Source organism: Entelurus aequoreus, linkage group LG12, assembly GCF_033978785.1.
Source record: "Entelurus aequoreus isolate RoL-2023_Sb linkage group LG12, RoL_Eaeq_v1.1, whole genome shotgun sequence".
Classification (NCBI taxonomy): Eukaryota; Metazoa; Chordata; class Actinopteri; order Syngnathiformes; family Syngnathidae; genus Entelurus; species Entelurus aequoreus.
In genome coordinates, this window is record NC_084742.1 from 17,834,695 (window position 1) to 17,850,806 (window position 16,112).

Sequence of the window (16,112 nt, forward strand, 5' to 3'; positions counted from 1 at the left end):
AGTATTTCTGATAGACAATATGTTGTTGCTGGGGTGTGGTTTTAGTGAACACCGCTAGAGGGCGCAGCTCTGTCGCTTGATTTTCGAGCGACAGGGACAAACGCTAAAAGCTACACGCTAAGTGTTTCTTTTTACGTGAATAACTACAAATCATTTCCTGTGAAATTGAACACCAAGAAGAAGTATGTTTACAGAGAAAATAGTAGAAAAGTGGAACAGCAGTAGACCGTCTGCTGAGCTTGTACACGCCCGCTCTTCCCCCCATTATTTCTAAATTGACTTTAAACATTGTCTATTGTATTTTGCATACATACTCACAATACGAAGGTCCTGGATTCGATCCCCAGGTTCGGGGTCTTTTGTGTGGAGTTTGCACGTCACTGCGTGGGTTCCCTCCGGGTACTTCCTCCCACCTCCAAAGACACGCACCTGGGGATAGATTGATTGGCAACACTAAATGGTCCCTAGTGTGTGAATGTGAGTGTGAATGTTGTCTGTTTATCTGTGATAGGCTCCAGTACCCCCCGCCACCCCGAGAAGGATAAGAGGTTTAATAGGGCGTGAATCTTTAGGCACCACACGATTCGGTTGAAAATCTATACTTTTTTTAATAACGTTGAATGAATCCATCCATTTCTACCGCTTGTCCTGGAGCCTATGCAGCTGCATTCAGACGGAAGGCGGGGCCACCTGGACAATTAAGTCGCCACCTCATCACAGGGCCAGCACAGATAGACATACTTGCCAGGGGTTACTCCGTGGCATAGGCCGTATAGGCAAATGCTAAGGGCGCCGTCCATCAGGGGGCGCCACGCCAGTGCCACAAATGTTGGAGGAAAAAAAAAAAAAAAAGTTGGTACTATTATTTCTAAATACATAAAATAATCCCACGTTAATTAAAATGCAAAGTAAAGCCTATTTAATAGAAATATTATTTGTTACAACATTACGCCCCCCCCTCCCCCGGCACGGTGCGCCCCCTCCCTTCCCGTATCATGACTCTTTTTGGACGTCACCACATCAAAAAATCAACGCAAGGTGTCAAAACGGCCAAAACTGTCAGGTGCCCAGGGAAGAAAAAAGAGAAAAGAAGAGGAGAAACGAGAAAAAGACAGAGGTAGCAGGTAGGTAACGCTAGCCTACATGAAATTATTTGTCTGTTACAGAATGTGATAGTAACCTGGCTTTTTAGCATTAAGCTAATGTTACATGATTCGGCAATTGCTAATCAATAAATAGCTAGTTCTGTTTTAACGTCGGGTTAATATTGTGGAAGGGGCTAAATTGTTATGGAAAATAATAATGTAACGTTAGGCAATTACAGTACTCCCTGGTGTACAGTAAATTGTAAGTCATTCTAGTTAATGCAATATTAAAAAGCACAAATAGAGAACTCTATAGGATCCCCTTTTTTTGTAATATAGTTGTAAAAGTCATACTGGTTTGATATCTTGTTTTGTGCAGTGCCTTATTTATATTGTATATTTAATTTATTTTATGCAACTTGTTGACACGTTTTATTTTGTGTTTATGTATGTAAAAAATATTGTATTTCATATATTAATTTTTTATTTTTTGTATTCATTTATTTATCCATATTTTTTGTTATCTTGTTAACTATTCTGATTTTTAATTTGCTTTCTTTAAGTAAAAAAAAAAAGGTCAAAGACAAAGCTATTCGGTTTCTTGTGAGTATATACACTTCACTGCCGATGTGGGGGGCGCCACCTAAAATCTTGCCTAGGGCGCCAGATTGGTTAGGGCCGGGCCTGTGATGAGTATATTATTTCGGCCACCGTGTTCAATGGAGAAGTCTGTTCTACATATTTACAGGCAACATACACCTTCCCCTTCGAACTGTCCTGGATGAACTGAAATTCTTGTTTCCATTCGTTTTGGAACTTGCAAGCGTATTTCTTCATCTTGCTCGTCGACGGCGTTGCCATGTCTGTAATTTCCTCGTTCTTCTGCTTTGTCTCCTTGTTGTGTGCGCAGTTGTGCACTCTACTCCCTGAAAGCCCTAGATGTTATGACGTCATTGGGCAGGCAAGCTGTTTATATTGTGGGAAAGCGGACGTGAGAACAGGCTGTCCCCACTCAGGTCCGCATTGAGCTGGAGGGGGCGTGGCCTCCAGCTACGGCCGAATACCGGGAGTTTGTCGGGAGAAAATGTCTGCCGGGAGAGGCGCTGAATACCGAGATTCTCCCGCTAAAAATGGGAGGGTTGGCAAGTAAGCTCAGATAGTCAACATTCACACACTAGGGACCACACAGAAAGATCCCGAGCCTGGGATTGAACTCACAACCTTAGTATTGTGGGGCACATGCACTAAACCTGTTCCACTGTGCTGCCCCGATGAACTACATTCCTCCATAAAATAGATAAAACAACTGATCAATTTCTATATTACTTAAAGAAAACTGGTTTCCCTTGATAATATTCCAGGTTGACTGGCAACACTAAATTGTCCCTAGTGTGTGAATGTGAGCGTGAAAGTTGTCTATCTGTGTTGGCCCTGCGATGAGGCGGCGACTTATCCAGGGTGTACCCCGCCTTCCGCCCGAATGCAGCTAAGATAGTCTCCAGCGACCCCGAAAGGGACAAGCGGTAGAAAATGGATGGATGGAATATTCTACCTAAACATGAAATAAAGTCAAATACAAATAAGGCAACAAAATAAGTATCCTACACTTCTCTTTTCTAACAGGCTGGACAGGACACTTTGGCACAGGAAAACTAAAATATCCATTCATTCATCCATCCAATTTTTACCGCTTTTCCCTCTTGACTTTTAACCATAGTTCACTGACAAAAAAGTAAATGGTATATATTTGTACAGCGCTTTTCTATATTCAAGGTACACAAAGCGCTTTGGCACTATTTCCACATTCGCCCATTCACGCACACACTCACACACTGATGTACGTCATGTACAAGTCCATGTACATAGAACATATAGCGGTGTGTTAAACGTCTGGGAGGATTTGTAGCTCTTTTTAAATAAACGGCGATTACAATTCGCCTGCAGGAAAAATGTTACACTTATGCAATAATGTAAATGAATATATAATTAAATGTAGAACTCTGAAGACAACTGATTTGTCCAACATTCCTTGAACTACTAGATGAAGCACATTCAATGTCAGTTAAGACAACATCACAATAATAGCATTTTTTTAATGAAAATATAAAAGAACCAACAGCCAAATCAAATTTGAAAAACATCCTTTTAACGGAGCAGTCAGTGGTCTTTGTGATCTCCATCTTCCTCCAATTTCCTGATCTCCATCTTGAGGTGGTTGATGTTCTCCCTGCTGGCTTTCAGCTTGTCTTTCAGTTCCGTGATCTCCTGACTGGTCCTCTTCTTGGCCACCTCCATCTTCTCCTTTGTCCTCTGCTCCAGCTCGACAACTACACCACAAGACGTTAACAACAATGAAGCTTTCATTTTATTCATTGTTTGTTTATTTTCAAACATGGATATAAGACTACACAATAATAAGAGTTCTACATTTATAGTTTTGCAGCAAATCCTGTCTGATAAAGAGTAGAAAGAAGCAGAGCTTATTTAGTCCTCCCTCTTCTCCGTTTCACATCTACTACTAATACTTTCATTCACTTCCTGTGTTCAATCTGTAACATTAATAAATAAATGCATATGCAGCAGATGGTTGTGTATAACTAATTTATTATTAAGGTTTAAGATTCTTAATACTTCATATTCATATACATATACTTCATATACAAGATTCTTAATACTTCATATACTTTTTTAGTTGGAACTGTTTCGGATCATATGTGTAATTGCATTATTATTGCATGAATGTACTTAATATTATCATTGAGTTCTTTGCGTAATCCGTACCAACATTTTATGTTTTGTTTCAGCACATTCTCCATTTTTTAAAATGTTTCCTTAAAGGGGACATGTTATGAGGTGTTTTAAAACACTTCTTTGATCAGTTCACTTTCAGTTTATTTTGAACATGCATACGACACAATGTAATGCATCACATATTTCCAGTTTTAATTACAGAATGTCCAAAAAGGAGGAGGAAGAAGCAGAGCTTTTTTAATCCTACCCCTTTTCATACCATAGCAATTTCATCCCATTTCCTTGTTCTCTGTTTGTAAAAGAACAGTAAATAAGTGATATACAAATAAGTAAACAAATATTAAATACATAAATAATCATCTAAAAAAAAAAAAGGTTCAAGATGTTCATCATAATTGTTCTTGTTTACTTTGTGAATTTGAAGTCTCTTAAACTGAATCATATTGGTGCTTTGTTGGATTTATTTGCGTAATCCATTCCATATTTTAATTCCACATACAGATATGCTAAAGTGTTGTACGCGCCATTTAAGGTTTTATTTCTCCTCTTTGGTTGTGCAGAATTGATGTACATTGCTGAAGAACAGGTTCTGTGTTTCGGCAGGTATTAACAAACCTAATTGAATGCTTTTTAATACAACTTAGAATAAATGTATTGCCCATGTCCTACTGCAGATCGTTACTATATACACCGGTAGACAAAAGCATACAATTGTTGAATAGTTGAAAAGTGTATTTACTTTAACTTTGGCCAAACTAAGCACTAATGTAATCAGAACATAATAATAACGCAAGCAACCTGTTCAAACGCAATAAACATATTTTTCAGTACTGTAGTATATTTAGCATTGTAAATGGAAGGTCAATAACTTAATTCGCTAAATAGGTTAATTAAATAGTAAATTAAATGAACTCTCAATTTCTGTTAGCAAAAAATGCACTTCAATAAATATCAAACATCTTGAAGTGCATTTTTTTCCGCTAATAGGAAAAACTGGGTCGGGTGGTTTGTTTTGTTGTCTTTTTTGTTGCCAATTGCAATTGTTTGAACATTTAACGTGTTTTGATGCCATTTAAAGCCATTATTTTGTTGTTGTTATTGTTCGCTTTATACATTACGTTTGCTGTTTGCAGCTGCACCAGTTCATTAAGTTTCCGTATTTTTGGATTTCACAAATAAAGGTTTGTGTGTTCTCTATTATAACTAAAATGATGTATTATTCTACCTCATCTTCTTTGTAGGACAGTTAGTGACTGAAGTGTACTTTTATCATCCACCCAATAACTCATGTATAATACAAGCTGTGATCATTCTAACAGCAGGTGTGAGCACCTACACTCTGTCTCGTGTTTGTAGGCTCCCAGTGTGAGTTGTCTCGTTGTGGTCAGGAGCTGCTGCATCATTGCTGTAGGATCCTGGAAGATCTGAGGCCACAAAACGGAAATCAAATATGAAAACATGCACTGCTCCAGTCTGGATTGCCAAAGCAGCCTCACCATTTCATCATAGAACTCCGACACCACTGTCTTCTTTGGCATGGCACTGGAGTCCGACTGGAAAAGCTTCAGCAGATGGTACAGGGTCACCTGGAGAGGCAAACATATGAATAGAAATGGCTTTTTTTGCCGATATCCGATATTGTCCAACTCTTAATTACTGATTCCGATATCAACCGATACCGATATATACAGTCGTGGAATTAACACATTATTATGCCTAATTTTGTTGTGATGCCCCGCTGGATGCATTAAACCAGTGTTTTTCAACCACTGTGCCGCGGCACACTAGTGTGCCGTGAGATACAGTCTGGTGTGCCGTGGGAGATCATCTAATTTCACCTATTTGGATTAAAAATATTTTCTGCAAACCAGTAATCATAATCTGCAAATGATGTGTTGTTGTTGAGTGTCGGTGCTGCCTAGAGCTCGGCAGAGTAGCCGTGTAATACTCTTCCATATCAGTAGGTAACAAGTTGAAAAACTTATTCGGGTGTTACCATTTAGTGGTCAATTGTACGGAATATGTACTTCACTGTGCAACCTACTAATAAAAGTCTCAATCAATCAATCAAAGGTGGCACCTGGTAGGTAATTGCTTTGTAGATGTCGGAAACAGCGGGAGGCAGTGTGCAGATAAAAAGGTATCTCATGCTTAAACCAAAAGTAAACAAAAGGTGAGTGCCCCTAAGAAAAGGCATTGAAGCTTAGGGATGGCTATGCAGAACGAAACTAAAACTGAACTGGCTACAAAGTAAACAAAAACAGAATGCTGGACGACAGCAAAGACTTACAGCATGTGGAGCAGATGGCGTCCACAAAGTACATCCGTACATGACATGACAATCAACACCAAAATAGAAGAGCAAGACAAGAACTAAAACACCACACACAGGAAAACACAGAAAAACTCAATATAAGTCACGGCGGGATGTGACAGGTCGTGACAGTACACCTACTTTGAGACAAGTGCTATATTGATGCATGCTTGGTTATGGTTTGAATTCATATCCGACAATTGCGACAACAACTTTTTACTGTCAACTGAGTTTCGTTTTTTTTAACAATTTCTGCTGGTGGTGTGCCTCCGGATTTTTTTAACGCAAAAAATGTGCCTTGGCTCAAAAAAGGTTGAAAAACACTGCATTAAACAATGTAACAAGGTTTCCCAAAATAAATCAACTCAAGTTTTGGAAAAAAAATGCAAACATGGCACTGAGTCACAAAGTGCATTATTTTTTTTAACATGCCTCAAAACAGCAGCTTGGAATTTGGGACATGCTCTCCCTGAGAGAGCATGAGGAGGTTGAGGTGGGTGGGGTTGGGGTAACGGGGTTGAGGTGAGGTGTGGGGGAGGGGGGGTAGCGGGGGGTGTATATTGTAGCATCCCGGAAGAGTTAGTGCTGCAAGGGGTTTTGGGTATTTGTTCTGTTGTGTTTATGTTGTGTTACGGTGCGGATGTTCTCCCGAAATGTGTTTGTCATTCTTGTTTGGTGTGGTTTCACAGTGTGGCGCATATTTGTAACAGTGTTAAAGTTGTTTATACAGCCACCCCCAGTGTGACCTGTATGGCTGTTGACCAAGTATGACTTGCATTCACTTGTGTGTGTGAAAAGCCGTAGATATTATGTGACTGGGCCGGCATGCAAAGGCAGTGCCTTTAAGGTTTATTAGCGCTCTGTACTTCTCCCTACGTTCGTGTACACAGCGGCGTTTTAGTTATAAATTTAACTTTTTGAAACCGAAGATTTCCGATATTACATTTTAGAGCATTTATCGGCCGATATTATCGGACATCTCTACATATGACTATTGAATAGCATCTAAGTGTGTCCTGTAGGCTGAGTTGGTGTTTCCTCACAGGTCTTTCATTGGGGTCAATGAAGAAGATCTTGATGATGATCTCAAACTCTCCCCATCCGGTCTCTGTGATCTCATACGGCGGCTTGGTCACCACTGCACAAAAAGGAACATGCCAACAAACATATTGCCAGCAAATGTGCTTTTTAACGCACTCACCTCTCAAGGGGTTGCCATAGCTCTCGTGTAGCTTAAACTGGATCTTCTTCACATATGCTGACATATCCTGGACAGACAGATTTGATTGAAACTTGTATTAGTAGATTGTACAGTACATATTCCGTACAATTGACCACTAAATGGTAACACCCGAATAAGTTTTTCAACGTGTTTAATTCGGGGTCCACGTTAATCAATTCACGGTAAGTAGAGTGTTGTTGTTTAAAAGTCATGAATACGTGAGTATGAATCCGTTTTTACCTCGTTTCTGTAGGGCTTGACGTACACAGACCACTGATGAGTGTGTCCGTCTTCCTCTCGCTTCTTCCCAAAGTAGCGGGCGACATTTCCAAACACGATAGGCTTCACGATAGTGACTCCCTGCACAAGAAGAAGGCAAATAGTAGAAGACGTGATGACGAGGAAAGGAAATGACTGCCGCTCTCCTTTGTTTACCTTAACGCGCCCCCCGGAATCTGGACCAAATTCGGTCATCTTTTTAAACATATTACACGGGAAATTACGTCCATTTACGCCTTGAAATATTTAAAAAGCGCTTCTTGTTTTTGTTTGACAAAGAAACTCCATATTTCTGCCGCGCGTCGTTTTAACAGTTACATGGCAATACTAACAACACAGCTGCACTTCCGGTAGAAGAGGAAGTGCAACGTGTATTCATGTCCGGTGTGCATCAGGTTGCTGCAATAGTTCTGCGTTCCGGTATGTTGTTTTTCAATTACACTACTTTATAATGCAACTGAGATAGGCTCCAGCACGCCCCGCGACCCCGAAAGGGACAAGCGGTAGGAAATGGATGGATTTATTCAATTTACATCACAAGACAGTCTTCGTACCGTGGCCTTATTTGTAAAACAATAGGTCTTATTTGACAAATTCCATTTTTTTTTACCCCCGTTATTAATTAAATGGCAATACCATGAATTGATTAACGTGGACCCCGACTTAAACACGTTGGAAAAACTTATTCGGGTGTTACCATTTAGTGGTCAATTGTACGGAATATGTACTGTACTGTGCAATCTACTAATAAAAGTTTCAATCAACCAATAGCAGCAACACTGCTATTATGTTTATTAGTGAGTCTAGTTTTGATGAGGGATTTGTATGATGACTGTATTGTGCCGATTTAATTTCCCCTCGGGGATTAATAAAGTATTTCTGATTCTGATAGTTCTGCTCAGTCGCACCATGAATTGATTAGCGTGGACCCCGATTTAAAGTTGAAAAACTTATTCGGGTGTTACAATTTAGTGGTCAATTGTACGGAATATGTACTGTACTGTGCAATCTACTAATAAGTTTCAATCAAAACCCCGATTTAAACAAATTGCATTATTTACTCGGGTACGGAATATGTACTGCACGCTGTAAACTGTACCCATCTATTTTCTACCGCTTGTCCCTTACCGATTCATAAAATGTATTTTATTTCCTTGCAATTTGCTAATAAAAGCTTCAATCAATCAACTGCACGTCCGGTAGCACAGGAAGTGCAACGGATTATTGTATCCGGCGTGAATCAGGTTACCACAAGCAAGTTTCAAATATTTCTTTACACACTTTATACAATTTACATGACAAAATAGGTATAATCATCGAGCAAAGAAGATTGATGACGAGTGACGAGCTACAAATTAGGGAATCATATTTTAAAGATCGCTCATATTTATTAGTGATTATTATTCAATTATTAGTACATATTAAGCAGCAATTGCGAATTAATTAAATACAACTAAATATAAAATAAAATGCCACAAAACACTGTTATATTAACTGTTTGGACAGCCTTAATCTTTCTATGCAAACATATTGTTTTATACAGGCATTTTTCTGAATTTAAGAAAACCTTTCAAGTCACAAGTTGGTGACTATGTTACAAGAGCAACTATTTACAAGTTATCGACAAATGTGAAGCGAGAATTGCGAATACAGTAATTATTTGAGTTATTCTAAAAAAATAAAATAAAGTCAAAATACATTTTTGAGCGGCCTTGAATTTTCCATTCTCACAAAATACTGTTTAAGGAATTTTGTCTGAATATAAGTAAACCTACAATAGCATTTAATGTTTTATAATAAGCACAACTGTGGTTTTATAATAAGTGCCTTTGTGAGATTTGTCTATATTACACGAGCAACTTGCGTACAAGGCCCATAAAGATGATTTTGATTGACACATTAGTAGTACATTTTATGGAGGACTTGCAAATAAACAGTAGTTATTTGAGTAAATGTAAAAATAAAAGCCACAAAACAATTTAATAAAATTTTTGAGCAGCCTTTGTTTTTCCTATTTACATAAAATACGGTTTCATGTAAGAAATTTGTCTGAATACATGAAACTTACAATAGTATTAAAAATGTGTTATAATAAGCACAATTGTGGGATTTATCTCTGTTACAAGAGCAAATTGTGACATACGTGGCCAATAAAGATGATTTTGATAAGGAGAACTTGCAAATTAGTTAATTTCAGTTCATGTAAAAAAGCCTCAAGAGATTTTGTAATATTCCTTTTTGGGCAGTCTTGAACTTTCCATTCATATACATTTACAAAGCATTTAAGAAATCCTCCAATACTCCAAAAAAAAAAGTTTTGTAATACAACTAAATTGTCGGATTTGCCTGTCACAATAGCAAATGATTAGAAATTATCGGTAAATGTTGAGTAATGGCAAATCAGCAGTTATTGAGTAAAACCATGTAAGAAAAGAAAGAGGAAAAAAAAAAGCCACAAACCAAAGTGAACTTGTAATATTTATTTTTGGCCAGCCTTGATCTTTCCATTCACATAAAATACCGCTTTACATGGCATTAATTTAAAATATTTTATAAGCAAAAATATTTGTACTGCTGCCCAATTGCAGGTTTTTTCTGTAGTAAAATAGCTCCTCTCATACTAACTCAGAAGAAAATCCTAGTAATCTGTAAATTATTGCCTTGCAAATGTTACAATCAACTGCCAGTTTAAGATTCAAGTATAGTAGTAAAAATAGTAACAATTGCACCTGAATGTCTCTCCTCTTCTTGTGTAGTAAATAATACCTGCAAACACTTACCTTGTGCACTGTGGAGAACAGAAGTGCAAACATACATGGTGCAAACACACATTGTAGAGCTTTAAAGCTCATTTTAGCACAAATGAGGTGTCCAGGGACCCCCTTTTGAGGCAACTTTGACCCGTTTTGTGTTTCACAGTTACTGCACATGATCAACATGTGAACATAGAACACTGATAAAATACTGCTGCCAGGACAATACAATTATTTTAAATGTTTGACTTACAATAAAAAAAAAAGCTGTACAACAGTAATGCTCAATGAGTACAATGCCTTCCATTGAGGCATCTTTCAGCAAAGTCATCCCAATAGAAACATGCATTTTGAAAAGAAAACTATTCACATAAAAAAACAAAAAGCCACAAGAAAATCAAACCATATCAAAATATGTTATATGCTAACAATACAGATAAAATGGACAAATAAAATAGGGTGCCAACTGTGCTTGTGAATATGAAGTGCTTCTGCACAGCAGGAAAGCATTACAGTGCAGTATAATTTAAAGCTGCAGTACAATGACTGGAAACTACAGTAACGTCAACGGAATTTCAATAACTATCAAAAAAAATGAATGTAAAAAAAAAAAATTACTTTAGTTATCTGGCACAAGTACACACACACAAACACAAAAACAGCAAAATGATGCATTCAGTGGTTCAAGTAATATGCATATACACATTTGTCAAGGGGGTCAGCGCACAATAGTACATTCAATACTTTAGTCTTACCTTGAAATAAAAGGCATCCATTAAATAAAAAAGGGATACCTACAGTGCTCGACAACATCAATCTTCAGTAAAAGTAAAATACATTTCATATAAACGAGCCAGTTGCCAAAACGTGTACCTCAGTAAACATGTTTTATTACAACACCATCTAGACTTAACGCAGAGAGACATTTATAAACATACTAAGCATGAGAAGAATGAATAAGGAGGGGAGGGGTTGAGAAAACAGCATGTACCCTATATAAAAACTGCTCTCTAATAAACCAAGTGTACACAGTACAGTAGCAAATCAAAAAAACAAAAACAAGGATGTCTGTCATGTGTGTCTTCTGTCAAGAGGAAAAGTGGGCCACTTTTATTGTTTTGTTGCCACAGAGAGATAATAAGCACACATCACATGAAATAAAACATTATAAAAGTAAGAGTGGAAAGATAGTAGCCTTACATATGGTGGAGAGGGAGAGAGAAAGGGGCTGGGGGCATGGTCCTTCATCCACTCTGCACACTAAATGAACAGAGAGAGAGAAGGATGGGCAGAGGAGGCGGAGAACGTGAGGAGAGATGGTAGAGGAAGAGATGGCATCCTTGTGGTTTGAGTGTCCACTCATGCACGTTGTGTTGGGTGGGGGTGCTGAAGTCCCTCCTCCTTTTGTCCTTCTGTCCAATGGTGTAAAGGTGGCGAGCTGAAAGGTGTCAAAACGGAGGGTGGAGTTTGGTCTCGAGGCAGCGCAACAGTCAACACTCTCTCCCCCCTCACCACACGGCTACACGTCACTACACACTGACAGTGTGAAGCGTGAACGCGCACACAAGGGCTGGGCACACTTGACAATCACTTTGCCAGCAAAAAGTCATTACTGTGTTCAGACTTTACATATACAGTAGTACCTCAGGTTTTTGTACGCCCCACTTTGCGCAGAATATGGTTTTCGATTAATATTTTTCTTACCAAAAGTTTGCATCGGTTTTTATAGACCGTAAACATTGCGCTGTAGGCTGTTTACCCGTGTATCATTTATGTGTAATTGAGTGCTTAAACAAAGAATCCCGTGTGTTTGCGAGAGTATAGTTGTCTTCATTACAAACATAAGTACATGATATATCTGCATTTGCCCGCCCTCAATTCCTCGCCCAGAAACCATTCTACTCAGTCGCCCCTCTATGACATAATCCCTGGTTGACGGTAAAGTGGTACTTCAATACACAAGTGCTCTAACTCAGTATTTGGAGAAATCAGCGGTCTCTGGGATTTTAATTCTGCATTAAGTTGTGTTCATAAAACTTGAGTTCCAAGTATGTTTAAAGTAAAAAAAAAAAAAAGAAGAGTTACTAGCCTCTCACCGCTAGCTGGCGAAGCGAAAACCAGTAAGAACCCACAAAATCAGGCTCAAAACATCCGGCCGGCAATAGTCAGGAACATCCCACAGCCATAGGTTGACACGACCCTGATCTTCATCCATGTTAAACAAAGAGAGGGAGTGCGAAGGAGAGCATCGAGAAAAAGCGCTGGACACCCACAGAACAGAAAAAGACACAAATAATAGGGATGTAACGGTATCAAAATCTCACGGTACGATATTATCACGATATTAAGTAGGGATGAAACGGTTTAGTAGGCATCGCAGTATTACGGTTTCAAAATCTTCTCAATAATGCCGTGACGCGTGACGGTATCAATTGAAGACTTGGTGAGTAGTTTTTTTTTGGCTATTTTACTTTGGCGGGTCTGAAAATAAACTACTCCGCTTAGAATCCTCTGCGCAGCGCGGTCCGTAATGTGGGGGCGTTTAGCGAAAGAGAAAGCAGGAAGTGAAGTGTGTTCCACTTAGTAGTCGATAAGAGTATTTTTCTTTTCAAAATCTATTCATAACTTTTTAGCAATTGCTGCACATCGAAGCTCCTAGATAAGCTACCATCACCCGGAAAAGATGATGCCAGTAAAGCTAAACGACTATTTGTGAGGTATTTACATTATTAAAAGTTAAAATGTGAGTTTCCTGAGAAACCGCATTTTAAAAACTGATAGAAATAATGTGAGCTGTAGAGGACACTGCTTATATGAAAGTAAAAGTTGAGAGACACCGTGGATGTTCCCACACAATTCTTAGCACTTAAAAATACTTGTTTGTCGTAATAAATATGACTAGAACATATTAGCATTATGTTAGTGTTCAATTACAGCAAGTGTGTTTATCCTAAACATCCCTTAAGGCCATGGTCCGATTATTATTGTGGTATATGTCCCAAAAAATGCATAGTGTGTAAAATAAAGTGGCAGGGATGTTTAAGATAAACACACATACTGTAATTGAACACAAACATAATACCCAAATGTTCTAATCATATCTATTACTATAAACATGTGTGTTTAAGTGCAAAGAATTGTGCAGAAACAGTTTCAAGCCAATATAAAAAAAAAGACCTAGTTGTGTCTTTAAATTGACAATGTAAATGCATCCATCCATTTTCTACCGCTTGTCCCTTTAAGGGTGGCGGGGAGGCAGGAGGCTATCCCAGCTGCACTCGGGCGGAAGGCAATGTACACCCTGGACAAGTCGCCACCTCATTGCAGGCCCAACACAGATAGACAGACCACATTCACACACTAGGGCCAATTTAGTGTTGCAAATCAAACTATTAACCATCCAGTGTAAAACAAGAATGTTCACTTTAGTGTCTTTCAACTTTTACTTCCTGAGAAGCATTATCCTCTCAACAGTGGACATGTTTATATTAGTTTGAAAAATGCATGTTCTCAGAAAAGTTAACTAACAAAAACTTGTAATAATGTAAATACCTCATGAACTGATGTTTGGCTTTGCTGGCTTCAAATATATTTTCTGAGTGACCGTTTATGATGTGGGGACTTGTCCAGCCAAGGGTGTACCCTGCCTACCGCCTGAGTGCAGCTGGATAGGCTCCAGTACCCCCGCGACATCGAGAGAGACAAGCGGTGGAAAAATGAATGGATGGATTGAGGATTCATCCAGTATTTTTTTCAGTTTATTCGCATTTACCGCAATGTAAAGGTTTTTTTGCGACATGACCAGCTGGGTGTGTCGCGTAGGAAACGCTCAAGACGAAAGTGGTGCTCTTTTCTTTGCAGAACGCAGAGTTTATTACCTCCAACAGAGAGATTATGTTTTCGCCAGGTTTTGTTTGTCTGTTCGCTAGCAACATAACTAAAAAAGTTATGGACAGATTTTGATGAAATGTCCAAAACAGCAATTCTTCTCATCTACTACAAACACACTTCAGTTCCTGCGAACAGCATTTAACACCCCCACCTTGCCGGTCCTGCGCTGCACAGGTAATTCTGGGAGATGTAGTTTATTTTCAGACCCGGCCAAAGCTAAAGAACCATAAAAAAACTAGCAACCAAGTTTTTGTTTGATAACGTCACGGTATTATTGTAAAGACTTTGAAACAGAAATACAGCGGTATCCACAAAACCGTTACACCCCATAACAATCAAAAACACGACCGATCGTCCAGCCGACCAGGCGAGGCAGCTCGGACACAGACCGTCGGCATCACACTGAAGCTGCAGCCAAGGACACCAAAACAAACAGGGAAACGGCTAATAGGAGATACCGTTTTAGTCCGCCATCCAAAGTTTGAACGACCACTTCTAGTGCAAAATCTCCATTTACCTCTCAAGGTAAATACTGTACATTATTATTACATTTCTTCATAAAACTACTGTAGTCTGCACTACATTTTATTTGTATTGTTTTTCATAAAATATCTAAAACTTTGTTTTTCTTTCTAAATGGCATGGTACATGCCAAAATTGTGATGTTTTGGATAAAATTGATTTCAATATATTTCAACAGGCGACGCTAATTTGAGTTACGAGCTTGGTCATAGAACCAATTGAGTAAGTTGAAGTATTACTGTAGTTCTTTTCCAACTAAAAGTCTGTGTTCTTTTCTATTGAATACAATAGCTGAATAAGTTGAAAGTGCAAGAACTTTGACAGTAAGGTGAAAAACACTACTGAATTCAAGAAAGAACTCAAAACAAAGCAGAAAGGTGGGGTCCGTGTCACTCTTTCCTTCTCCGCTAACAAAGTTATAAATAAAAAGTAAAGTTGATATGACATGTTTGTCATTTCCTTCATCAGTTCTAACTAAGTATTTAACATTGTTTTCTGCATGTGAAATCTCAAAATGTGTTTTGTGCTCATACAAAACGCAAAACCGGTGAAGTTGGCACGTTGTGTAATTCGTAAATAAAAACAGAATACAATGATTTGCAAATCCTTTTCAACTTATATTCAATTGAATAGACTGCAAAGACAAGATATTTAATGTTCGATCTTAGAAACTTATTTTTTTTTTGGCAAATAATCAGTAACTTGGAATTTAATGGCAGCAACACATTGCAAAAAAGTTGGCACACGGGCATTTTTACCACCGTGTTACATGGCCTTTCCTTTTAACAACACTCAGTAAGCGTTTAGGAACTGAGGAGACCAATTTTTGAAGCTTTTCAGGTGGAATTCTTTACCATTATTGCTTGCTGTACAGCTTAAGTTGTTCAACAGTCCGAGGTCTCCGTTGTGCATACTTGCCAACCCTCCCGTTTTTAGCGGGAGAATCCCGATATTCAGCGCCTCTCCCGACAACCTCCCGACAGAGATTTTCTCCCGACAAACTCCCGGTATTCAGCCAGAGCTGGAGGCCACGCCCCCCCAAAAAAAGGCTGCCGCAGCTGCGATTGGACCTGACCAGCCTCCGGGTACAAGTACTGGAGTACCAATTGCTTGCCGGGGAAGATCTTCCCCAGGAAGCAAGGATTGACCGGTTTTGGGCCATGCTAGGGAGAGATGGAAGATTCCACACTCTCGTGCATTTGATGAAAGCACTTTTGTGCGTGCCACACAGCAATGCATCATCAGAGAGGGTGTTCAGCATGGTTAGAAAAATAGTGACAGAGAATAGAAAGAGG

At 38.8% G+C, this 16,112-nt stretch overlaps 2 protein-coding genes across 4 annotated transcripts in view; both read right to left on the reverse strand.

Moving 5' to 3' along the window:
- Positions 1-3,164: 3,164 nt before the first annotated feature.
- On the reverse strand, positions 3,165-8,081 carry yeats4 (YEATS domain containing 4). The gene is made up of 7 exons (XM_062066833.1): positions 7,808-8,081; positions 7,613-7,732; positions 7,352-7,418; positions 7,194-7,288; positions 5,333-5,422; positions 5,173-5,260; positions 3,165-3,412 (listed from the first exon to the last, which is right to left on the reverse strand). The coding sequence occupies exons 1-7, from the start codon at positions 7,856-7,858 to the stop codon at positions 3,243-3,245; spliced, it is 681 nt and encodes a 226-aa protein (XP_061922817.1). The 5' UTR covers positions 7,859-8,081; the 3' UTR covers positions 3,165-3,242.
- A 2,045-nt stretch (positions 8,082-10,126) lies between these two features.
- cpsf6 (cleavage and polyadenylation specific factor 6) overlaps positions 10,127-16,112 on the reverse strand; it is a 42,473-nt gene continuing 36,487 nt past the window's right edge. For 2 of the 3 annotated variants that reach the window (XM_062064923.1, XM_062064922.1), the window contains exon 11: positions 10,128-11,842. The gene's annotated coding sequence lies outside the window, so the exon portion shown is untranslated. Of the gene's footprint in view, positions 11,843-16,112 lie in introns of all 3 variants that reach the window. The other variant, XM_062064921.1, reaches the window with a different exon arrangement.